The following is a 23,708-nucleotide window of genomic DNA, read 5'->3' as shown; positions in this document are numbered from 1 at the left end:
GAGGGGGCGGCCGTGCCCAGCCCTGGCGGCGGCGGGGACCGGGGCGGCTGCGCGCTCCTGCTGCCGTGCCGAGCCGTGCCGTGCCGAGCCGAGCCGAGCCGAGCCGAGCCGAGCCGAGCCGAGCTCCCGGCACCGCCGGCCCCTTGGCTCTGCCGCGCTGAGCGGCGCGGGCGGCGGGGCGGGGGGAGGCGGCGGCCGCGGGCAGCCCCTGCCCGCCGGCGCAGCCCGTGCGCCCCGTCGCCGTTCCCCCCGCCGCTCGGCGGGGCGGGAAGATGCGGAGCAAGGGCAGGAAGGAGAGCCTGTCCGACTCCCGCGACCTGGACGGCTCCTACGACCAGCTGACGGGTGAGTGCCGCCGCCGGGGAAGGTGCAGCAGCCACTCGGAGCACGGCGCGGGGCGGTCCCGGGCACCCGCTTCCAGCCCCGCTGAGCCCCGCTCCCTGCCCGCTCCGCTTCGCCGCATGCCTTGCTCGGGGACAGGGGAACGGCCGCGACCCCGGCGCTGGAGCAGGGGGACAGTCCCGACCCCCGTGGGGAGGGTGCTCCGGGGGAGATAGGACTGGTCCCAGCGTGAAGAGGTTGTCCCGAGGCAAGGAAAAGGCCCCGGACGGGGAGGGGTGGAGTGCTTGGATCGCTTTTGGCCGCCCCTCGAGTTCACACTCCCTCACTGTTACCCTCGGGACACCAGGGTCTGGCGCTGGGCTCTCTCTGCCGTGCCTTGGGACCCCGCTGCACCTGGGGTGGCACAGCAGCATCCCGGCAGCAGGTTCCCCAGGGAAGAGAGGCTCACTCACTCCGCTCAGAAAACCCCAGCAGCACCACGGTGCCTGGTGTCTTCACGCATCACCCGGTGTCCCCTAGAAATCCCTTGAGACGTCCTGCCCCTGGATGGGATAGCTGTGGGCAGAGAGGACTAAGACGACCCATTTATGACCCTATTGTATTCCCCCTTCATCCTCTGCCCCATCAGGGCCAAGCATCCCGCATCCCCCAACATCTGTCCATCCGTCACACCTCATCTTCCACTCTCCGCTAGGGAAGCAGCTGGGCTGGAGCTGGCAACACCCCTGCTTCCCCACGTGCTCTCCGCAGATCAGGCCAAACCCTGTCCCCTTTCCGAGCCTCTGTCGCAACAGCTGTGAAATGGGGCAGCAGTTCCCACCTGCCTCCTGGTACCCACGATGGAGCTGAACCTTTCCTTAGCCAGTGTGGTTCGGTGTCCTTGTGCCTCAGGCACTGTTGTGTGTGCACAGGCGGCTTCCCTGAGTTCCAGTGACGCTTTTCCTGCCAAAATCTGGGGTGGATTTCAGGATTTGCTCTAGAATTTCAAATAGGTGGTGGTAGCAGAGCAGGACCTCTGCTCTGCTTTCCTGAACAGCCCCACGCACGGGAAATGCTGCTTACTGTCTGCCCAAACGTGCTGCAGGGAAGATATTTTTGAGCTGTGTAGGAACTTGGAACCCACACAGAACTTTTGGTTTCTCCGGTAACTTTAAAATGTCCATATGGATTTAAATCATATCGAAGTTAAAAATAAATTCCAGTCTCTCCAAGACTGAGACCTTTTATGCCTGGGCTTACCTCTGAGCCAGCTGTGCAGCAAGAACCGGGATGGAGCGGAGCTGTGCCACCATGCAAGTCCCTGCCCGCAGGGATGGGGCTTTGGGGAAGTCTTTAGGGAATAAGGCTGGAAATATCTGCCTCATTTCCCAGAGTGGGAAGCAGGCCCTGTAGGGCATGTCACTCGTTTCCCATCACTGTCGAGTCAGTGACCTGCCAGGGCAGAGCCTGCAGTAGCACCACGGAGGAGAGGGAGCTGGTGCCAGTGGCGCTGATTCCCCCTGTGCTGGCTGAATGCACTGAAGCTGAACCCCCTGTGGAGGGAAAGTTGTCTTTCTCCCAGAAAGTGTGGAAGTAATGGAGGCAGGAGAGGGGATGCAGCCTTAACTCTAGGGAGGGTTAACTAGCTTGACCCCATGCCTTCTAACTTGGTCTTGGCTCTCCTGATATCCTGGAGATGTGATGAGGAGACGGGACCTCCACAGGGCTGTAGCAAAGCCTGGGGTGAAGCTGCCAGTGCCTGTGTGGGCTTAGTCTCTATCTGCAGACAGGAGGGTTGCTGCTGGCGCCTGCTGTTTGGTAGCTCAGCTCTGCTTGGGGTCAAGCACAAGCAGTTTGGGGTGTTCCTGCAGCTTTGGAGATCCCCATCAGGATATGTCAGAGTTTAGAGGGCATCTGCCATGCAAAAGCTGTTAACCGAGAGATGATTTGGTGTCAGGTGAGGCAACAGCCCCACAGCAGCTCCAGCGATTGCTGGTGTGTACAGGGACAGCAGTCAGTCCTGGAATCCATCACTGCCTGAAATCAGGGGTGAGAGCAATGTGATTCCCACCTATGCATGGCTAGAGAAGGGTTAGCAACACCCACATCCAGAAGGAGAGGGGCTAAACAGGAAGCAGGACCCTTAGCCATGCTCAGAGTAGAAACACTCCGCAACGTCCACTCATTCTTAAATGTAAAAAGCTGTTGAAAATGAAGGTGCAGTGACAGTCGCCACTCCCTGAGGTGTCTCCAGCGATGCCCAGCTGCCCTGGCTCTGTGGGCACGTGGATGTGTGTGTGAGAGGCCCGAGTGAATGAGAGCTGCCTGTGTGTGAGCAGTGGGCAGAGCAGCAGCGCTCCCTGCTCCGGGGGAACACGGGCAGGCTGCGCTGGGGCGAGCCGGGATGGATCCTGCCTGTGCTGACCCTGCTGCGGTGGCATGGGCCAAGGGCAGGAAGCAGCCGTGCCTGCCTGGCTGCTGAGCCTGCCGCTGAGCACCCACCTGGGTGTTAAGGAGAGAAATGTTTAGGTTACACCACCAGGAAATTAAACTGGTCCATTTCTGGGATATTTAGATGACGCTAGCGAGAAATAAAAGCCGTCCATAAATTACATTATTCCTCCAGCCTCTAATGGCATGAGCGATTAGTATGCAAGCAGAGCTCAGAGCCAGTGTCTCAGGACTGCTCTGGCCATGGCTCTCCATGCAGAAGAAATGGGAATCCAGAGCCACTTTGTCCCGAGAAGTGCAGGTACTGCATCCCTGACCCTGAATGCTGGCAGTGTGAGAGGTGAGTGAGCTTAGAGGAGGGTTTCCCTCCTGCCTGATGCTCCAGAGGGATGTGTGGGCATCAGGGCTGCCCTAGGTCCAGTTCTGGAGCGTGGGTGGTAGGGCTTGTCTTACCCCATTGGACAAACCCCTCCAAGCCATGCTGTATCTCGTGAGAGGGACAGCATGTGCCTGCACAGGGTCAATATACAGGCTGTCTGGGATGGGGCAAAACCCCTAACTGCCTTTTGGAAAAATGAGGGATTCATCTCCAGGGCTGTTGGGTCCCCAAGAAGGACCAGGAGGCTCACTTTTCACCCTTGCTTTTTCACCCCTGCTTTTTTTCCCTCCAGTTGTCATGATCTGGGGACTCGAGCAACCGCTTTGCTCCACCCCAAAGGCAGCTGCAGCATTTGCAGGGCTGAGCAATTGCTATAGAGATCATCTGCAGAGCTTTGGGATCCTCCTGTCTCCAGAGGCACAGCTGATGGATGGGGACTTCCCAACTCCTAGCACTTTTAGCAGCCCACCCCGTGAGATGAAAGCCTTAGGCACCAGCGTAGCAGCAGCGCAGCATCTGACTGAGCTCTCTCCCTACCTCAAGGGACAGTGTTTCAGGGGTATTTCTCCCCACGGCAGTAAGAAAGGAGATGTGGGGCCAAGCTGTCCCTGACAGGCACATCAGAGGGAGAAGAGGCCTGTTGGGTCAGTGGGAGGGCAATAGGAGCAGGGTTCCAGTCCCTGCCATGGGATAAAGCTGAGGAACTGTGTCCTGGCAATGCCACAGGAGGGTCCCAGGTGATGGGCAGATCTAGGGCTGTGCCAGGGGCTTGTTCTGCTCCTGGTAAACCCGGCAGCTTCATCGTGTCTGCTCACAACCTGTGATCAGTCAGGTGGGGGGGAACATCTCCACCAGCTTGCCATAGCGTAGGACTTCCATCTGCACGGGGGATAATTTATTTCCCAGAGTGTGGAGGAGGTGTCAGTGCTAGCCTGTCCCAAATAATAGTGTGTGTAGGGGGAAGCACTGGGGTCTGCAGCTGGAGGATGGAGTGACAGGGTCATTGGGTGGGAGCAAGGACATGAGCAGGCAGGCGCTGGCAGGAGCCTGGCTGCAAGTGTGCATGGCAGGTTGTGTGTTGTGCCTGTGTGCTAGATGGATCCCACGGAGGGGAACAGAGGTGGAGTCTGTGCCCAAGACCAGCTCACCCATGTCCATATTGAAGGTCGTTCTCTTCCCCAGTTGCTTCCTCGAGAACAGCCCTGGGTGCACAGCCCTGTCCTCATGGGTCTGGCAGGGCCAGCTACCTGCATCCCTCTGGTCACTGTCAGGCATGGGTTGCCCCCTCTTCCTAACAGCAGCCCCCAGGAGAGGTGACATCCACCAGTGTCCTTCCCCCGGGTGTCTGATCCATGGGAACTGTGTATTGCCCATCCCCCTGCTCCTCTGCTAACCTGCCTCCCCTTCTGCTGCTGCCCCACGCAACCTCCCTCTGCTTGCCACTTCTGCTCCTGCAGCCTGGCAGTGAGGCTGGGCTGGAAGCCACACTGACCCTTGAGACAGGTCCCCGAGCTCCCAGGAGGCTCTCTGTCAGGGTGGGGCACTGTAGGGAAGGGTCTCCCCCCTCATGTGCCAGGGTTAGAGGCTCCCATGGGTCATCTCTGTGCCAAAGCGCCTTGCCCTCGATGGCTGCTGCACCTTCCCGGGGTGATGGGACTGTTGCCTGACTGCCTCATCTCTGTCTGCTGTCTCCCTCCTTCTGGCATCTGTACCCTCTTCCTCTTCCCTCTTTGCTGTCCTGGCTTGTCTGCAGTCCTCTGATGCTGCTGACTTCCCTCTCATGGGGTGTTGTGGCATTGCTGAGATCCTGAGGGTCCCTGATGGAAGGGATGCTGCTCCTAGCCACACACGGGGCAAGGAGCATGTGAGTGATGCTGCTGGTAGCACTGCTCAGCACAGGCAGGCAGGATTTCACAGCTGGAAAGGCTGAAGCTGAGGTTTTGGCAGCCGCTGCTGTATCCCTGCAAGCAAAGGCAGGTTGGAGTCCATGGGGAATTGATGGCACAGGATTAATTAGCAGGAAGTTTGTGGATTTGGTTGGGCTGGTTAAATGGGTGATCTCTACAGATGCTGATGCATAATTCATGGATTGTCACAACTTTGGCCAAGGGATACAGCTCTGGCTGCACAGGGCTGGCCATGCACAGGCTCTTTCACCATCTCTGTGTCTGGGCATAGAGTTTTTCCTCACTGTTGGCCATGTTACAACTGGAAAAGGTGTCTCGACTCAGCAGTGCTGTTCTCATATTGTGTGTTATGCTGAAACCAGTTGCCCTCAGAGCTTTGGGAGCCAGGACATGAGGAGGTTTGATCCCTGGAGCAAACTCTGGTTCCTTCCAGCTATATTGGGTCCGTATGTCCCAGCTGGACCTGAGCCTCGTGCATTAACAGCCCAGACATCAGCGGGTCACCCCAGCCCTAAAGGACAGGAGAGACCCGGTTCATAGAGCTGCCTCTGCCTCACTCCTCATTAGTGATGTTTTCATTAGGGGAAGTGGTTTGGTTTTGTTTAAGCCAAATTGCTGTGCTTGGGAGATGATAAATCCATCTGCTGGCAAATCGCTCTCCTGCCGCCGGGATGGATCCCAGCCCTGCTCTCTAATCATGCTGCAGATAAATGAGCCTTTAGTGAAACCAATCTCCCTCGAGGCAGGGCTGAGCTGGGTGGTCTGATGGCATGGTGAGGGGTTCTGTCTTCAGGTGGGGAATCACAGCCCTTCACTAACGCTGTAGAACTCTGAGGGTGGTTATTGCTGAGCAAGTGAACTGCTGGGGCTGTTGCAAGTGGCTTCTGTGGGAGCAAAGGGGCAGAGGAGTCCCTTTCCATGGGACAGGGTCTGTGGATGGGTGCAGTCTGGCACTGTCCATGCCAGAGTGCTCTGCTGGCAGCTGGGGCTGGGTGCTGGGTGTGTTCCATGGGGGTGAGTGGCAGGACTCTGGGGATGAATGACCCCACTCCCAGCGATACGCCCCTCGAGGGCTTTGCGGATGTCCTGTGGCAGCCGGGCTGTGCCGGGCTGTGCCGGGCTGTGCCAGGCTGTGCCGGGCTGTGCCGGGCTGTGCCGGGCTGTGCCGGGCTGTGCCGGGCTGTGCTGGGCGGGAGGCTCTTACTGCAGTCCTCCTGTCCCCGAGCTGCTGTGGCTCCGGCTGCTTCTGGCTTTTCAGTAAATTTCTCTTCCTCTTCAAATGAAAACGGGTGGTGCAGCCTCTGGGGAGCAGTGAGAGTAATTAGCTTGTTTGGAGACGGAGCCCTGCAGGAGGGGAGCTAGGGGCAGAAAACTGCTGCTTTCAACAGGAGCTGACAGAGATAGGGAATGTGGAGGGCTGCCCCCTTCGCTGCCTCTGAACCTGGGCTTCCTCGAACATTTCCGCTGTGGTCCAGACAGGGCAAGTCACCTATGAACACTCCTGGGCATGGGAGGTACTCACTGACACTGCCACTGCCACTGGCATATGCTTCTGTGTCCATGCCTTGCGTGTCTCTCTGGCCCCAAAGGCTCAGCTCCAGCAGCTTCCAGCTGACTTCAGCCCCATTTTGGCAGGAAGCACTCCACTTTTGAACCTGATGAGCTGGAGATCCCTTCTGTTTAGGGAGGGGACCTCTCCCAAGCCCAGGCTGGTGTTGGCATTGCTGCTGGCGACTCTGGGCAAGAAGATCAATGTCCCATCTGTGCTGCTCCTGCTCACTCCACCTGGGGACATGGGGGGTCTTGAGACCCTGAGGTCTGCAGGACACACAAGCAGGAGCTCCACTCAGAGCATGCACGATCATCCAATTCCTGTGCCAGCTTCACACGCAGTGAGTGTTTTGGGGGTTGTGCCCTGTGCAGGTGGGGGCACTGCACACCCCTGCGTGCAGACAAACCTAATCCACGCTCCACTTAGCCCTGGGCTGTACCTGGAATGGGCAGGTGGCTTTGTCCTGGATGGCAGGGGGATGTGGGGTGTAACTGCTCCCCGGGAGGTCGGTCAGGGACCGACCGCCCTGGGAAGGGGCTCAACAGTCTGAAGCAGAGGCAGGCTTCTTGGCGAGATGCTACCATGAGAGACTGGCATGACCCTGTTACTGAGCTTCTGTGGGGCAGAAAGTGGGACTCTGCTCCTAGCTTCAGGCACGGACTCCAGCAGCAGAGTAAGGATGCACCAAATCCCTAACCTGTCCTCTTCCCATTACCAACCACACATTTGGACACCAAAAAGTGCTTTTTAGGGATGGAGTATCATTGGTGATGGTCCAGCCAGGATGAGAGTCACAGGAAAGAGAGGTTTCCTTGACCCAGATGGGGAAGGTGTAGCTCTGTGGGACACAGAGAGGCACCAGAAAACTCCTACATCCATCAGGAGCCAGGCCAGGAGCCAGGGAAGAGCCATCCATCTCCTTTCACTGGTTACTGCTGCCCATGCAGCTGTGGTAGGGTGAAATGGGAACCGGCCCGCTCGCTAACGAGATTAGACAGGCGAGCCATTGCTCCTGGCCCCTTTGGTTAATCGCTTCTTCCTAGATTGAATTTTTTAAAATTGCATTGCTTACAGAAAGCCCCTGAACGGGTTTAAAGGCAATAATCCACCCGGCCCTCTGTCACTGCAAGGGCCCCCCTGGGGCTATTTGGCAGTGGGTTGTTGAAGTCCCTGGTGTGTCTCCACGTGTCTCTGGTGTCCCCAGGAGGTGGCTGGCAGCATAGCCCCTTGACAGCTCCTGATTTATTCCAGAAGGGAATAAGTATTATTTTTTAATGGTGTGATTTAGTGAAGCCTCCAGAGGTGAGGGAGAAGGGACTGGGTCAGATGCCAGGCTCTGTACTGCTGCCCATGTGACAGGTCCCTTCTGCCCCCCTACTACTGCCTCAAGGGCCACGGTGGGCAGCTGCCCATTCTGCTGGACTCCTAGGATGCAGGATTTGGGTGGTTCAGTGGTGGGGTGCAGCACACCCAGCCCTGGCTGCACTTGCTTAAGGTCTTGTCTGACCCTGAAGCAGGGAGGGACAGCTGCTGGTGCCAGGTTCTGGGGTCTCAGCACAGGTGGAAAAGATGTGTGGTGCTTGGGCAGCACAGTAACTGATGTTATGCTGTGGTTGTGACTGATCCCAGCATCTCTTGGAGACATCCCAGCCCTCTCCTGAGTGGTGGGATCTGCCCCTAAGTTCCTCTTTCTTTCCCCCTCACTCTGCTTCTAGCAGCTGATCTTCTGAGCCCATCCCCAGACCCCTGCTGCTCATGCTGACCCAAACAAATTTCCCCTGGAGTCTGCCCTCCCTGCTTGCTTCCCCTCCATCGTGCAAAGTGAGTCACTCCCAGGCACCAGGAATCATTCATGTCATTTCCCCCTTTGCCGCAAAGTCATTAATGCGAGTGGAATAATTTGTTGCATAACGGAGAGGATCAGCAGGAGCGCTGCTCTGGCAAGCAATTCCTGGCCCTGGCCACCACCGCCCTGGGAGAGAGCAGCTCGAGGGGATCCTGCTGCTCCTACGGCTGCACCATGCTGGCAGCAATGGGGTTGGATCCCTGAGGCATTTTTCCAAAAGCCATCAAATCTTGCCCGAATCCCAGCCTGGAGGGATGGACCTGTTTGTCGCGGCCTTGGTGTCTGCTCACCCTCACACAGATCCTCTGAAAGGGACGCGTTGCAGTTCCCCCACAATGACACAGGCAAGAAGTGTCCCCTGCATTGATCAGGGTGTGCATTGTGGCACCGCCATCCCTGCCTCCTAGTCACTCCAGCTCCTCTGAGCTCCCCAAGCTGTGCGTGTCACAAGGGCTTCCCACCAGAAGCCGAATCCCTCCTGACTTCTTGCTCCAGGACTGGGGACCCCAAAGTGTCCCAGCAAGGGTGCAGTTGGCTCTGGAACTGCTCCCAGTGAGTTCCCAGCTGGCCATTTTTGGTGCAAACCCAAGCACAGCTGGAAGTCTCTCATGGGGACCTTGCAGCCTCACCAATAGAGGGCTGGCCAGAGGTGGCACCTGCCACCCTGCCAGCAGAGGGGTGTGGGTGCTGAGGGCCTGTGTTTGAGTGATGCTCACTGTGGTTGTGGTAGATCCGGTGCCTCCCCTGCATGTGGAGTGGGAGGAGGCCAAGGAACAGTGCTCTAGGTGATAAGAGGCATTGTGGAGACTGCTCCCCCTCCCCAGGGTTAATTTCCTTCTATCCCACGCTTGGCCAGGCATTAATTTAAAGATGCTGTAATGGGAGAGGGAGAGTGTAAGAGGATTGGGCTGAGGGCAGGAGGATTTAAGGAAGGGAAGGGATGTGGCTGGGAGCTGCACAGGGTCTGATGGTGCAGGATGGGCAGAGTGCACTCCTCAAGACTGAGCCACCCTGATGTGTCCCAGCTGCCACTGTGATGGCACCTGTGGTACCCTCCAACAGGGAACGTGGGAGTGAAGCCTTCCCCCTGCTCAGGCAGAGCTGCTGGTGGCTGGGTGGGGACAGGGCTGTGAGTTTGCAGTGTGGCTGTGCCACATGTCCCACCTGTCTGTGCTTTGCACACCAGGCACAGATTCAAACCCTAGCCTGGAGTAACCCAGCAGATGGGCATGGTGCCTGGTTAGGGGGAGAAGGGGGGAAGGAGCAGGCAGAGCCCTTTTGGGGTGCCATATCCCAGCTGGGACTTAGTGCCCTTGGCTCAGCTGGGCAGCAAGCCCCTCGGTGCAGGGGGCTGCCCTGAAGCAGAAAGGGGAAGAAGGAGATGGTGTTTAATATTTCAAAGTGACTCACTGAAAACCTGTTTTTCCTTAGGACTGGTCATTCCCCAGCATCCCCCAGGAGGGGCTGGGGTCGGGGCCACCCCAGTTCGGTGTAAGCTGGAGGGAGAGGCTCTTTTGGGACCACACCCATGGAGGAAAAGGAGCCTTTTCTCCTCCTCCATCCCGCACAGACTCCAGAGTCCCACCTCTTCCCTGGACCACAGTGCCGGGACAAGGATGTGGGTCCCAAGGGATTGTGGTGTCCCCCCAGCCCTGCACCATCCTGTGCCTCCTCCCCCGGCACTGTTTGTTTTCTCAGCCTGCCCTGCTGTAATTACAGCCCGCTGTCACTCTCTGGATAATATGCCTTCTCTTTTATCTCTGCTTAATTAAATAACTGTGGGGAAGTGAGGGGCTGGTAAACCCTTGTTTGCTAGGATGAACAACCCAGTGGCACTGAGGAGGTCTCCAGGGGCTGGCAGAGGAGCTGGATGGAGATGGCTGTGCCTGGACAACACAGCTGAATGTGGGGTACCTGCGGCCCTTGGGAGGGATGAGGTGCTGACTTTGTTGTTCATGGGACAGGATCTCTTGCACAGATGTTTCCAGGTCAACCCTGAGGAGGTGCCCTGGATGTGACCACTGACACCCTGTCTGTACCTCTTCCCTCAGTTTGGAGCCTTGCCCGCTACCAGGCTGGGAAGAGCGTGTGGCTGCCAGGCCAGCCACCTCTGCCCACAATTAGTTGGTGCTAATGAGCGTCCCTGGCAGCTGCTGCTGGGTCAGTGATCTCTGGCAGAATATCTGCCAGGCCATCCCCCCATGAGACCAGACCACTCCCTGCTCAGCAGAGCATCCTCACTTGTGCGGTTGGTCCTCAATGCAGACGTGGCTCCCTCTGCTCAGGCTCCATCCCTGCTCTCTGACATCCCTCATGTGTCTCTGCATTTGCACCTTTCTCTGGAGGCTCATTTGGGTCACATTTGGGTGCTGTCAGCGGTGCACTCCCAGGTGCTGCCCCTTCGTCTTTCTTCTCTGGGTGTTCCTTTCTCCCCATCACAGCCACCCCACAAGCTGTTGTAGCAGTGGAAATGGAGTCTGTTATGACATCCTCAGGAGCAGGATATGGCCCTGTTTAAAAGCACTGGGCTGGGGTGATAGGAGTACTCCCCTGGGCGCTGCTCACTCTGCTATGATGGAACAGGATGAGATGTACATGTCTGACTGGGGTGGATGGGGAAGTGAATGCCCCCCACTGTGAACAGCTCTGGCTCTTGGGGTCCTGGCTTGGAAACAATCAGTCTGGAGATGGAGCAGTTTTAGAGGCACTCTTGGTCTTTGTGGCAGGATGTTGTGGGGAGATGAGTTCTGTGACAATGTAGGGGTTGTGTACAGATGTGGAAGCATGGGATGACCTGCAGACTCAGGGTAGCTCTCCTCTGGTGTGCTGCCCATCCTCACAGCCTGTCCTCCTGCCTGCCCTGGATTTGCAGCTCCAGACTCGATTCGCACAGATCAAAGCCCGGGGACATCTCTCATCTTGGCTTACCTGGGTCCTGCCTGCCCCCAGCCCGGAATGCGGGGGAGGTTTGGAGGTAATCCTTGCAGACAGGATGCTGCTGGCTAATTATAGCAGAACCTCTCACTTTGTGGGAACCACGGCAAATTGTCCCTCGAGCCCTCGCAGCAATGGTACAAATCTTCCGCTAATTAGACTTGAAAGTCCTCCCGTGAGCTCAGACACAGGATGGATATTTGATTATTAACATATTTATTTCTGAGTCTCTCAGCAGGTCTTGCACTGGGAGGCTGTACTCCCCCTCCATAATTGCCAGGCACATTTATTCCTATCAAGAGTGCCTGGGGGCTCCGGGGAGGGGGTGCTCCTCAGGTCTGTGTGCTAATTTTTGGGATTGTCTCATTAAGGTGTGTAGAAGAAAACTTGCTGATGGTGAGAAGGTCTTAGGCAGGAGCTGTGTGCCTCCCACCAGCCCCTCTCCCAGATGGGATGCTCCTGACCCTTCTGCCCAGTTGGGAACCCAGGGATATCTTCCCATGTGCTCCCAAGCACAGTGGGACCAGGCACCAGGCAGGCAGAGGAGGGATGAGGATGACCCAGAGGTGCAGAGCTAGTGCCGGGCACCACAGCCCAACACAAAGCTGCCGGCCATGGCACTTCCAGGGAGAGCATCCCTCCTTCCAGTGGAGGCAGACAAACTGCAATGGAAACACTGTCTCTGAAACAACTGAAAATAGCTTTCCTGTCCCCAAAATGTCAGTTTTAAAAGGCAGTCTCTAGGGCCCCCCTGGGCTGGCAGTCGGCTGAGCAGGTGCCCTGGAGATGCTGAATGGGCAGCCCTGCTACCCCATGGGGCAGAGAGCACAGCAGGGTGGAAGGCTGAGCCATCACTCAGGGTACAAGTGGAGAGAGGGTCAATACTGGCATGGGGGGCTGTTAGCTCCGCCATGGGGATGCACAGTGCCTTGGCTTGAGGCTGGAGAAGGGTGCAGGTGGGCTGTGGGCTTTAGGAAAGGAAGCACTAAGCTTATGTGTCTGCCCTACCCTGGGCCCCCCACGTCCACCCAGCCACCTACCCAGGGGCTTCAGGCCAGTGCTGGGGAGTTGCTGGTGTGGGGACTCCATGGGCTTGGTGAGGAGCCATGGGTCAGGAGCACAGCCCCATCTCCAGCACCACTTTGCTCTCCCTCCCTGCCTTGTTGCTGTGTCTCCCTGAGCCGAGGCCAGGCGCCTCGTTACAGCTCTGGAGTTATTAATAGCAGCAAACACTCTCGGTGCCCTCAAGCCAAGTCCATTTTGGGGGAGATTCCTGCCATTTGAAACATGTTTCCCCTCCAGGCATCTTATCTCCCTCTCGCAGCCGTGCAGGCAGTGTGTGCAGGAGCCCTGGATGAGCAGTGGTGCTGATAGCCTGTGTCACTCTGCGTGGCAGCGTCAGCCTGGGTGACAGAGGGTGTCCCAATCTCTGACCCACAGGCAGCCCTGAGCTGTCTGAACACGTGGGAGCCGAGGTTGTGTCCCAGCCTGTTCCTACTGTGCTTCCTCCTGTCACCCTGCTGAGACAGATCTGTTGGTGGCCAAGCCAGCACTGATTGCAAGGAAATGAGCCTAGTGCCACCTCCCATTTACTGGAGCCAAACCTATGTGTGATTGCATGGAGCTCATTAATTTGTCACCATCACTGTGGCTTGGTGTGGGGTGGTGAGGGTGGCAAGGCTGGAGAGATGCTGAGGACCATGTCCTCTCCTGGAGCAGGTGGGGAGCAGGGCTGATGTCACTTGTGACCAGGCTGAGATTTTTCCCAGCTTCTCAATTCAGGAGACCCTGGTGATGATTGGAGTGGGTGCTGGAACAGGTCTGAGGATGGAAATCCCTGCTGATTTTCATGGGGTGCCATGGGCATGGAGCAAGGTGGGAGGGCACCTGAGGGGCAAAAATATGCTGGTTTGGGATAAGGAGACGCTGTGTCTGTGTTGTGCCCCAGTGTGAGCTGTATACCCCCAGACAGCAAAGTGCACACGCGTGAGGGCCATGCTCTTTGGAGATCCCAGGGACTGTGCTGCCTCACTGCCTGATATACCCTGGGTGCCCCCGACATTGTTGTGCTTTTTAAACACAACAAGCTCTGAAATGCCCCTAGATGGTCCAGGCAGGTTATGCTTCTACTTGCTTACAGCTGCTGTCTCGATGTGTCAGCCCTATAACCAGAGCTGGGTTCAGCTCCTGGCTCTTCTCCTTTCCCCGTGCTTCGGTTTCCCTGCAGTTGTTGGTGCAGTTCTCTGCCCTCCGATTGCAGGACAAGGAGACGCTCGGGGTGCACCCCAGGAGCCGGGACGGGGGCTGATGAAGCCGTGTCCCCAGCTTTGTCCTCTCCTACCCACCGCTTCTATCCTGTTCATGGGGTCAATGAATTATTCATGACTGGCAGGCGGGGGTGTGTCTGTGTCCGCCTGTGTGATGCCAAGGGGGCCGACATGCCGCCGAGCACAGAGAGCTTTTCTGTGTAAATACCTAAAATATTTAGCAGAACTGACAAAAAAAAAAAAAAAAATCAGCTTAGGAGCATTCAGTGTCTCAGTGTAGTCTGGAGGTGTGGGGTGCATTACAGAGGTTCTGGGGGTGATGGACACACCAGGGCTCTGACTTTCTGACTTTCATCTCGGACAGACACGCACCACCCGAGTTGGTGGTGGAGTTTGTGTCTGTTTGTCTGTCCAACCACTCATCCGTTGGGTCTTTCTGCTTGTCTCTGCCATCAGAGCACGGGGGTGCCCCATCCTTTCCCTGCTTTGCAGGAGTGCTCTGGCATGTGCTCGTCCCTAGCGTGGTGCCACAGAGCCAGGCTGCTGCCCCATCACCTGCTGCCTGCCAGCTGCTGGCAGGTGGGTGCTGCAGGACCAGCACACAGCGTTGGGCTGGGTTCTTTCCCTGGCAGCGCCTTCCGGAGCAGACAGATCGCATCACATGCATTTTTTAGCAAGATCCACCAGCTGAGAAGGAGCTGAGCTGTCGTCGCACGTTTGTGATCAAAGCCAGACATGCCCTGGCAGCCCCGGGGAGAGTGGCCCTGCGTGCCATTCCTCTCCAACACAATTTAGTGGGCACAGCAGGTTGGGTTCCAGCAGTGTCACAGGTTGCAGGTGTGTTTCCCCTGCGTTCCTGAGTGTACCAGGGTGACCAGTGCCCTCCTGCCTGCGGCAGTTCCGTGATTCCTGACCCGAACAGCTAAGCATGGGTGCAGTTATGATGCAGAACTGTTGATGGTGTTATGCTTCATGCGCAGTCCTACATCCCAAAAATGGCACTTTCTGCTGGGAGTCAGAGTGACGTGAGTTTGCTGGCAACAAAGACTGGGGTAGGAAAGGGTTTGTGCTTGTCCTGGGATGTGTTTTATGCCAGGTTCATAAGGGAGCAAGCAGATGTAAAGGATGCAGGGAGCTGGAGCCAGCTCTGGATGGGAAAGCACATGAAGCCAGCTGGCTGTGACAATGCAGGGCTGCCCTGCGAGGCAGCCTGGGCTGCTGGCAGCTTTTCCTTGGCCTTTGCAAGCTTGTCCTTTCATGGATGCTCTCTGAGCCTTGGCAAGGTAGGAGCTGTGCGCTGGCCCACGATCTGTACGTGCCAGGGCCGAGCCGCGGGGTGTGTGGCCAAAGGCAGGAGGGGCTCAAGGTTAGAGCACACAGCTCCTCCCAGGTCCTGTGCCCTGCTCCGAGCCTTCCTCCGCCTTCCTCCTGGACTTGCTCCCCGGTGGTGGCTGCCTGCGGTGGGTGCCTGCGGTGTGCCCGCACAGCACGCCTGTGTTGTGTGTTTCCCTCTGCAAGCGCAGCAGAGCCCTCGGGCTGCAGTTCGCTGTGACAGCACATCCCATGTCAGACCCGCTGCAAATCCTGACTGCTAATAGCTATGCAAATTACCTCATTAGCTGCCTTATTTATTTTCTCTGGCATCACGTTTTCAGCACTTCCCCCAGACCCGGAGGCTGCGGTTTTCCCGGGCTGGGAGGAGGCAGGAGCAGAGCAGCAGCACGCAGGACTGGCTGGGCTGAGCCTTCCTCTCTCTGCTGCTGGCAGAGGTGTTGGGATCCCACAGAGCCACTCATCCAGATGTGGTGTATCTGGAACCAGAAGCTCATGGCTCCTGAAGTGATCCCTGCTGCTAGGATGTCTGCCTTCTTCTCCCTCATCGTGTCCTGGCTCCAGGCTGAGTCTTGCTGAGCTCTGCCTCCAGCCAGGACCTGCTCTGTCCCTGCCAAGCAGCTGTGAGTCTGGCATTGCTGGAATGTGTATGTCCTCCATCCTCCCAAAAAAGGTGGGTTTGAATTATTTAGAGAGAGAACAGAGCATTTGCTCAGCTGCTGTGAGCCTGAGTGGTGGGTTGAGGCTTGGCACAGGGTCACAGGATGTCCTGCATCCTTCCTACTCTGATTATCCTTCTTTGGTAATGGAAATTTTCCTCCTTCCCGCCCTGATTGCCCTTCCTCATTACTAGAAATGTGCCTCCCATCCTGACAGCCCTTCCTCCCTGAGAGAAATGTTGGCATCTGCTTTCTGCCAGCCACAGGATGACTCCAGAGAGCCCACAGATGCCCTGGCCAAGCTGGCCCTGAGGGGTGTAGCCCAGGTTGAAATGCTTGGAAGCCCAGGCACCATCCAGGGCTGGCACAGGCAGGAGCAGTCTCTGACCACCATCCCAGCACGGTGCCCTTTGGCGATGTGCATGTTGCAGGGTATCCCTACCCACGCTGGATGTGCCTGCAAGGACTTCTTTCCTGGCTATATTTTCTAGGGGTGTTTATGTGCCCACGACATCCATGACAGTGAATCAGGCTTGGCATGGACACCAGGGAACCCACATACTGGTGTGATGATGGTATGAAGACCTTGATTCAGCCACTCTATGGGCTTGTCAGTGCCACGCTGAGCTGCCTGCAAGCATTATGTCTTCTCCCCCCATCCCCTTCTGTTTATCTTTTATTTCCTGCCTTCTCCTGGCGGCTGTGCTAATGAATATTTCATGGCCAGGAACCAGCGTGAATTCCCCCGGCAGCTCCCTGCACTTCCTCGGCAGGTACCAGCCTAGTAGTCGGTGGCTTAGGAAGGACGTATCTGCCAGGAAACCATCTCGGGAGAGTAGGAAAGGAAGCAATGGCTCTGGTGTGGGCAAATGTGTCATGTCCCCCTCCTCGGTGGTGTTGCTACTGTCTCCAGCCTCCAAGGGACCGCCAGCGGGCCGTGGTGGCCGCATGGCCTTCACGGTTCCCGTGCATCCTCTCACACGCGTGCAGGGCCACGCTCCGACACAACAACACGTGTCCTCTGCTGTCCCCCGTGTGCCATCAGCTGCCACAGCCGTCTGAACCAGCCGTGTCCCCGGCTCACCTCCCGCCGCTCTGCTGCGCTGTGCCGGGGCTCCTCTCAGCGTCAGGCAGCGGCACCGCGGCCGAGCCGGGCGTGGGGCACGGGGTGTGGGGCACGGGAAACGGGGCGTGGGGCACGGGGCGTGGGGCACGGGGTGTCGGGCACGGGGCGTGGGCAGCCGTGTCCCCACCCGTGCCATCACAGGTCCGTCGCACGGCAGGTACTGCCTGTCCCGGCTCCTGCGCTTCCAAGCTGCAGGCGTCCCAGCACAGTCAGCAGGCAGGCACGGGGCTGGGGCAGGGAGGTGCAGGGCAGTGTTGATCTCCAATCTCCCTGAATTTGCCCTTTGTCCCCTAAGCTAGGTTGGTCCCCGGTGCAGGCTCGGCTTTAGGAGGTGCGGGCAGATTCTCTCTTTGCCAGAGTCGAAGCACATAGGGGGGAGCATGTGCTGGAGCTGGAGCCATAGTCTTCCTCCTTCCCATTGCAGCAGCTCCAGCAGCAGCATGTCTCCTTTGCGGGCCCAGCAGATGCTCTGGGGACACAGGCTGACTCTAAGTATGTTTTTGGGAGATGATATCCTTTGCCCCACAGTGAGGCACTGTGGGGAAAGGAGCTCACCTGGGGCTGCAGATGGGGAGCCACTGTCCTCCTTAAGCAGGGAGCAGGTCTGGGAGAACCACAGGCTGGCCTGTGGGGCAGGAGGCTGGCAGGATGCACCCTGCAGTGGCAGCCACGGCTGGATGTTACCAGGTGGGGTAGCAAGAAAAGTTGAGTAAGAGTGGGCTCAACAGCTCTGTCTTGTTGCTTTTGATTAGTGCTGAGTTTCTGCTCAGCTTTCCAGTGAGGAGCCGGGTCAGTGTCCATCCAGGGTGGCCAACATCTGCTGATGTGGAAGGGACAGGAGATCCCCTGTCCTGCATGACTATCACGACCAAGGTGAACAGGATGGCATTTGCACGTCTCACCTGCCTGGCACCTGCTGGGAAGGAGTAACTTTCCCTGTCAGATGGAAACTGGCCGCAAGGAGCTGGGTGGTAGGGTTTGGGATAGATCTGCAAACTTTTGTTTGCTGTCACGTCCTGTGGGCTCTGGCACCCTCCTGTGGCTGTTCTGTCGCCTGTCCTGTATCCCTCGGGCCTTTGGGATGCTGCAGCTGCCTTGGTCTGATTCGTGCTGGCTGTTCCCCGTAGCACTGGGAACGTTGTGCCTTTGCAGGATCTGGCCTTGTATGACACAGCTCACGGGACCTGATCACTGCAAGAGACTGTCCCAATGTGTTTGTGTTGCGGGGTTGAGCCAGGAGCTCTGCTCCTGGATACTGTAGACAAGGATGAGGGTCCTAAACCCCAGACCTGTACCTGGAAGGTGGCAGGAGTGGACTGGGCACTGCTGGCTACCCAAATCTCTGAACTTTCAGCTGGGGGCAAGTGGTTCACAGGGGTAGATTCAGTGAAGGTGTTGTATTCACAGATTGTCTCTACATCTGTGACTCTGCTGAGCTGCCCAATCTGCTTCAGCTGGCCTGGACTGGCCCCTTCCCTTTGTGCGGTTGATGCCCTTTGCAGCCCTTCCCTGGCCTGGGGCTTTGTGGATGTATTATTAAAGGGTTGCAAGTCCCTGCTGTGCTGTGTGCTGTGCCTTGTTTAGGATCTCTCCAAACCTGGCTCAGCTATGCACTGGCCAGCGCAGCACTGACTGCTGCAGGTGCCCCTCACCCTGGGACAGTGTCATGCTGTGCTGTGGAGACACTCCCTTGGGCAGCTGCCCCCTTTGGCAGGGCCATAGCCTGTATAAGACAGGGTGGGCAGGCGGGGGTGGGGGGGTTGGTTTGGAGGGGATGGCCCTTCTTTTGGGGAGCAGGAAGTGAGGTTTCCCTGTGCCAACCCCAGTATAGGGTTGGTGGGAAGTGTTGGTGCTCTTCCCTTTGGACTCCTTCTTGAGGTATTGGTAGGGACTGGACAGTCTGGCTGTTCCTGGCTGTATCATGGCTCCACCCTCTTTTCCATCCCTGAGGGAACAGAAGCTGTAATTTCCATCAGGTCCCTTTTTGTTCGCTTCCTTCTCTATTAATAAGAGATGAAATTTATGAGATTATAGAGCCTGGATGGATTCAGAACCGATAGAATTCTGCTGCTGTAGGGTGTGAATGCTCTGCAGAGATGGAATACAGCTGGGAAAATGGTACTAGGGGAAGGGATATTGTCTTGAGTCTGCACAGACTGTCTCAGGCTGGCTCTGGGAGCAGGGAAATCCCACTGTCACCACACTCCAGTCTGCCTTCTGGCTCTGACATACTGTGCAAGTTAGCAACTCACTGCCAGGCTGAGCTTTGGAGCGAGCAGCTCTTAGCCTGGGTGGTCTCGGAGTCTGACTCCTCTTCCTCCTATCCTTGTATCCATCCTTGTCTCCTCCCCTGTGTGGAGCCAGCAGAAGTGGATGCCTGGTGATGCAGGACACTTGCAGTGATGAAGGACTGATGCCCAGGGATGCATCCCCACTTGACTGTGGGAGTGGATGGCTGACGCTCAAGGATGCAGGATGCTCTCGGTGCCGGCTTCCCTCCGGAAGGAGCATCCTTGCCTGCTCTTGGAGAGAGGCGGCCCTGGGATGCAGCGGTGCCTCATTGGTCAGCGGGACCTGTGGAGTCTGCGGGTTGCCATACCAACCTGCCTCTGGTTCCCGGCCAGCCGGGGCGTGAAGTGCCGGGTCGAGCTGGTGCCAAGGGGCGGATCAGGAGCCAGGGGCAACCCGGGGCTCTGCCAGCCAGGGAGGCGTCCATCCGCCTCTGCCGGAGGGCTGGCTGGCACCACTGTGCTCCCCGGCGCCCCGCACCACCCTGACGCCGCTCCCCGCCGCTCCCCGCAACTTTGCGGCACGGAGGGGACCGGCGGGCGGGCACGGCCCGGGGCGGCGAGCCCGGACATCCCGCTCCCTCTCAGGGGTCGCCTTTCGTGAGCCCGAGCCCCCGGAGGCACACCGCCGCCGAACCCTCTGTCCCACTGCCCATCTGCACCGGAGCATCCCCGCGCAAAAGTTGCCGCTGCCCGCCGCCGGGGAGCGGGGCCGGCGGCTGCCGCGCTGCCGCTCCGCCGGGCGCGCCCCACGCCGCTGCCCGCAGGCTCGCTCCGGGCACTGAGGCTCAGCCCTCCCCCGGGCATCGCCCGCCGCTCGGAGGAGCCGGGGGGCTGTTTGGCGGCCGGGAGGGGGTGCGGCTGGGTCTCTCCCCAGCGCTGGGAGCTGGAGCCATGAGCCACTGCCAGCAGCGCTGCAAGAGGCAGCTGGGCCGGGTGATCCGCTTCTTCTACCAGTTTGTCACCGGCACTCTCTCCCAAGGTAGGTGCCGCCCTGGGGGACACGGGATCTCTGTTCTGTGATTAGGGGTGTCTGTCTGGTGAGCTCTGTGGGGCTTTTGGGGAGGGGAGAAATGCTGTTTAGGTGCTGAGTGCTTCAGCCTCTGGAGGGGTTGCACTGAGCTCCGTGTGGAGCAAAGCTGAAGATGGTTCCAGGAGGCAACAAAAAGCCCCTGAAGGGCCCATGTGGATCTGGGGTGAGGTGAATGTTTTGTTTGGGGAGGGGCCTGATGCAAAGTGGAGCATGAAAAACTGCTGTACAAATAAATTGCAGCTGGTCTGCCGGTTCCTGACATGTCAAGGAATCTGACTACTCTGGAGCTGGAGCCATGCCCTCCATCTAGCTGGACAGAGAAGCCCTGGGTGTGCCCCATGAGCCAGGGCAGGGACACGCCCTGGTGCCTGCATCTACCGGTACTTTTGTCCTGGGATGCTTGGTCCTTGGGATAGAACTGCATGCTGTGTGCTCCTGGTTTGCTGTCACTGCCATGGCAGGACCCTCACCCCTGTGCCAGCCCCTGCACTGCCCTGACAGCTGCCCAGAGCCCCTCTTCTGGGTGTGAACCCAGAACCACCTCCTAAACCCAGTGGGCAAATCTTGTGGAGGTCATCATGTGCCTCTGTGTGCTGGGACTCTGGGTCCCCTACTCCTGCCCCTGTGTCCCTGTGCAGGGACAAAGGTGTCATCCCCATGGCCTTGCCCTGCTGAGGACCGCTGGGCTGCCCCTCTGAGCCCCAGCAGTGCTGGGAAGGGATGCACCGTACCATGAGTGCAGGAAAAGCCTTGTTAGGCCAATGTGGCAGCGTCACACCTCAGAGCAGGGCTGGGACTTGCACTGCTTTTGCCAGGACTCGGCCTGCCTGGAAAACCCCTCCCAGATTTTGTCCCCTCCTTGCCTGGGGAAACCGCTGGGTCTCACAGCCTGTGCCTGTCCTTGGGGCCAGAGAAATGCGGGGATAGCACGGACATGCACTTGGCACAGCCCTGGAGGCTGGGATGTGGGAGCAATATTTGACCTGTGAGCCATGCCCAGATGGCATGCTCCCTTCCTGCCCACAGGGACCCAAGCCCTGGGATGGAGTCAAAGCAGGGGACAGTCCCCCAAGCCCAGCAGCATGCCAGGCTCTGGAGGCTGGGTGTGCCGCAGGCAGTGCCAGGTCCATCCCCGCTAGTTGGCTCCGTTGGGCATCAGCCAACTTGCCCGGAGTGGAGGGGGCAGAGGGTGAGTCAGCTGAGTCCAGCCCAGGGCACGAGGGGCAGAGCTGCAGGTAATAGAGCAAAGAGGGAATGGGACCTCAGGATGCTCCCAACCCCCACCACCTGCAAGGATATCCTGCAGATCTTTCTCCCAATGCCCTGGTTTTGCAGCTGGGCTCTATGGATTTGGGACTGTAGCAGGTGTCCCCTGGGACTGCGTCTCTGGAGTCACCACGTGCTGTGCTGAGCAGGACCAAGGGCTTTCCCTACAGCCCTGCCGGGTGTGCGGGATTGGGATGGGCACAGAGGGCATGTCTGGCCATGGGGCACTGACTACCCTCATCGTCTTCTTGGTGTCCTCCCAACTTCTGAGACAAGCCAAAGTGGAGTGAAACCCAAAGTTGGGCAGCTCTGAGTTGGGGGTGGGATGTGGGGCTTGCACAACCTCCTCCCCTCTGCAGCTGCCCTCCTCCCCAGATGCTGCTAGGGTCACCAAGATGCTGACCCCTCTCTGGCTGTTACCCTGCCACATCATTCCCTTTCGGGGGGCAGTGACCCCCTGTCCTTCCTGCACAGGAGAAGGAGGTCCCCTGGAGCTCACTGCAGGAGGCACTGGGTGCCTGACCAGGTGGGCCTGGGGCAAGGGGCCCCCTGGCTGGGTGCCCCGGGGAGCTGGCCAAGGACGGGTTGCCAGAGAGGGCAAAGAGAAATGACTCAATCAATTAACCAGATTAAAACTGTGACTTCACCTCCCAAAAATAGCATTTCACCAATATTTTAATGTGCTTATTAATAATCTGCTCGTGCTCTGATTAGCAGCAAGGTAATAAGGGATCAGCCTTAACCTAAATTTAACTCTCCCTAATGGATGATGGCCCCGAGAACCAAAAAAAAGGAGAAATTCCTATCCATCAGGCTGGCCCCCCGGCAGGTCAGGAGCACCCAAGGGACCTGGGCAGCAGCTGCCCAGCTGTGCCCAGGGACCATCACCTCATTGTGGCCCAGCAGGTCCTGGCACATTTTGTGGAAGTAGTGCCATAGTAACACCCTGCTGCACTGGGTGAAGAGCACTTTAGGGGTAGCCACAGGGGTGACTCTCAAGGAGGGCAGATCCTGGCCACAGTCAAGGTGCAGGGTCCCTCCTGAAGAGATGGGTCCCTTGACAATGGATGATTGCCTTGCTCCATCCCCATCTGCTCCATCCTGCAGTGGAGGACAGTTCCTCATCCCCAGCTGCTGGTAGTGCTGGGAGGATGGAGACAGGGACCAGCCACCTTGCTACCTGATGGCTCTGGGTGTGCCTGTGGCATGCTGTGTGCATGGAGGCTGATTTTTGGGCAAGAAACCCTACTCCAGGGGTTATTTATACACTACCCAGCAGGTGGCTGGCGGGGTGTTTAAATTTAGCAGTGTGGCAGGGCTGTGCTGCGGGCAACAGTGGAGAGCCAGGGTGGGGGTGGCTGGGTGGGGGAAGCTTTATGGCTGTTAGTGTCACAGCCCGAAGTGGGACGGGTGGCATGGACTCAGTGCCAGCATGGGCTGCCTGGTCCTGGGGCAGTGTTACAGGGCCTGCTGCTCTCCCCAGTGCTGAGCCATGGGCATATGCCAGGGCCACTTTGTGTCACATATGGATCTTCAGAGACATTGATCCTGGGGGAGAGAGAAGGGAGGGAGGAGGGACAGACAGAGGGGTGCTTGGAATCTGCTCCCTGAAAGGTGCACAGCTGTGGCAGTGCTGTACTCCTCACCCACACCTGGGTGGCCATAACCCCTGGCTGTGGGTACAGGGTAGGGATGGGACATCTTGTATGCAAAGAGGGTTTGGGATGAAACACTTGGGTCCAGTGTCTTCCTCAGCTGTATGTCCCATGGGGCAGCAGATAGGGCCTAGCACCATGCAGGGACCAGAAGTGTCTCAGGCATGGGTGCAGCTAATCCAGCGTGGTTTGGGAGCTGTGAGTGAGTGTGCCCAAACCCACAGTGGCACCATCTAGATGCACCTGGCATCACAGTGCGGGAACCAGGCTGGTTGGCTCTGACTCCCGGATGAGAGAGACAGATGCTGATCACAGACATCCCTGGGGAAGTGCTGTTGTGGGACACAGGGAATGAGATGTCAGACCCAGCTCTCCAGGATGGCAGAACTGCAGAGACACCTTCCTTCAAGGCCTCCTGTCTGGAGCAAGGACGGACACAGGCGTCAGCAGAGATCCTGGCAGCATCATTCCCTAGGGAGCCCCGTTTCCAGAACTCTCAGCTTCACCTGCAGTGTGGCAGCAAGGGGCTGAGCCCTGAGGATCCCAAGATCATCAGGGAACTCAGAGCAACCCTTGGGCTGTGGTGATGCCTTGCTGGCCCCATGGCACTGAGACACGGCCACGTGTGTAATGAGCCCCATCTGTTCTCTGCCCCCTGCCTCCTTCTCCTGGCTGATGGTGCCACTCTCCCC

At 58.0% G+C, this 23,708-nt stretch overlaps 1 protein-coding gene across 2 annotated transcripts in view; it reads left to right on the top strand.

Annotated features, from left to right (window-relative positions):
* The first annotated feature begins 211 nt into the window (after nt 1–211).
* The window catches only part of KCNIP2 (potassium voltage-gated channel interacting protein 2), a 43,589-nt gene continuing 20,092 nt past the window's right edge, over nt 212–23,708 (top strand). Inside the window, exon 1 of one of the 2 annotated variants that reach the window (XM_023929256.2) lies at nt 212–345. In XM_023929256.2, coding sequence (XP_023785024.2) covers nt 273–345 — 73 coding nt within the window. In that variant the 5' untranslated portion in view covers nt 212–272. The remainder of the gene's footprint in view (nt 346–23,708) is intronic. The other variant, XM_086898951.1, reaches the window with a different exon arrangement.

The sequence above is a fragment of the Cyanistes caeruleus genome, chromosome 8 (assembly GCF_971803275.1).
Source record: "Cyanistes caeruleus chromosome 8, bCyaCae1.hap1.1, whole genome shotgun sequence".
NCBI classification, from domain to species: Eukaryota; Metazoa; Chordata; class Aves; order Passeriformes; family Paridae; genus Cyanistes; species Cyanistes caeruleus.
Note: the sequence above shows the minus strand (reverse complement) of the source record. Positions and strands in the feature narration are given on the sequence as shown.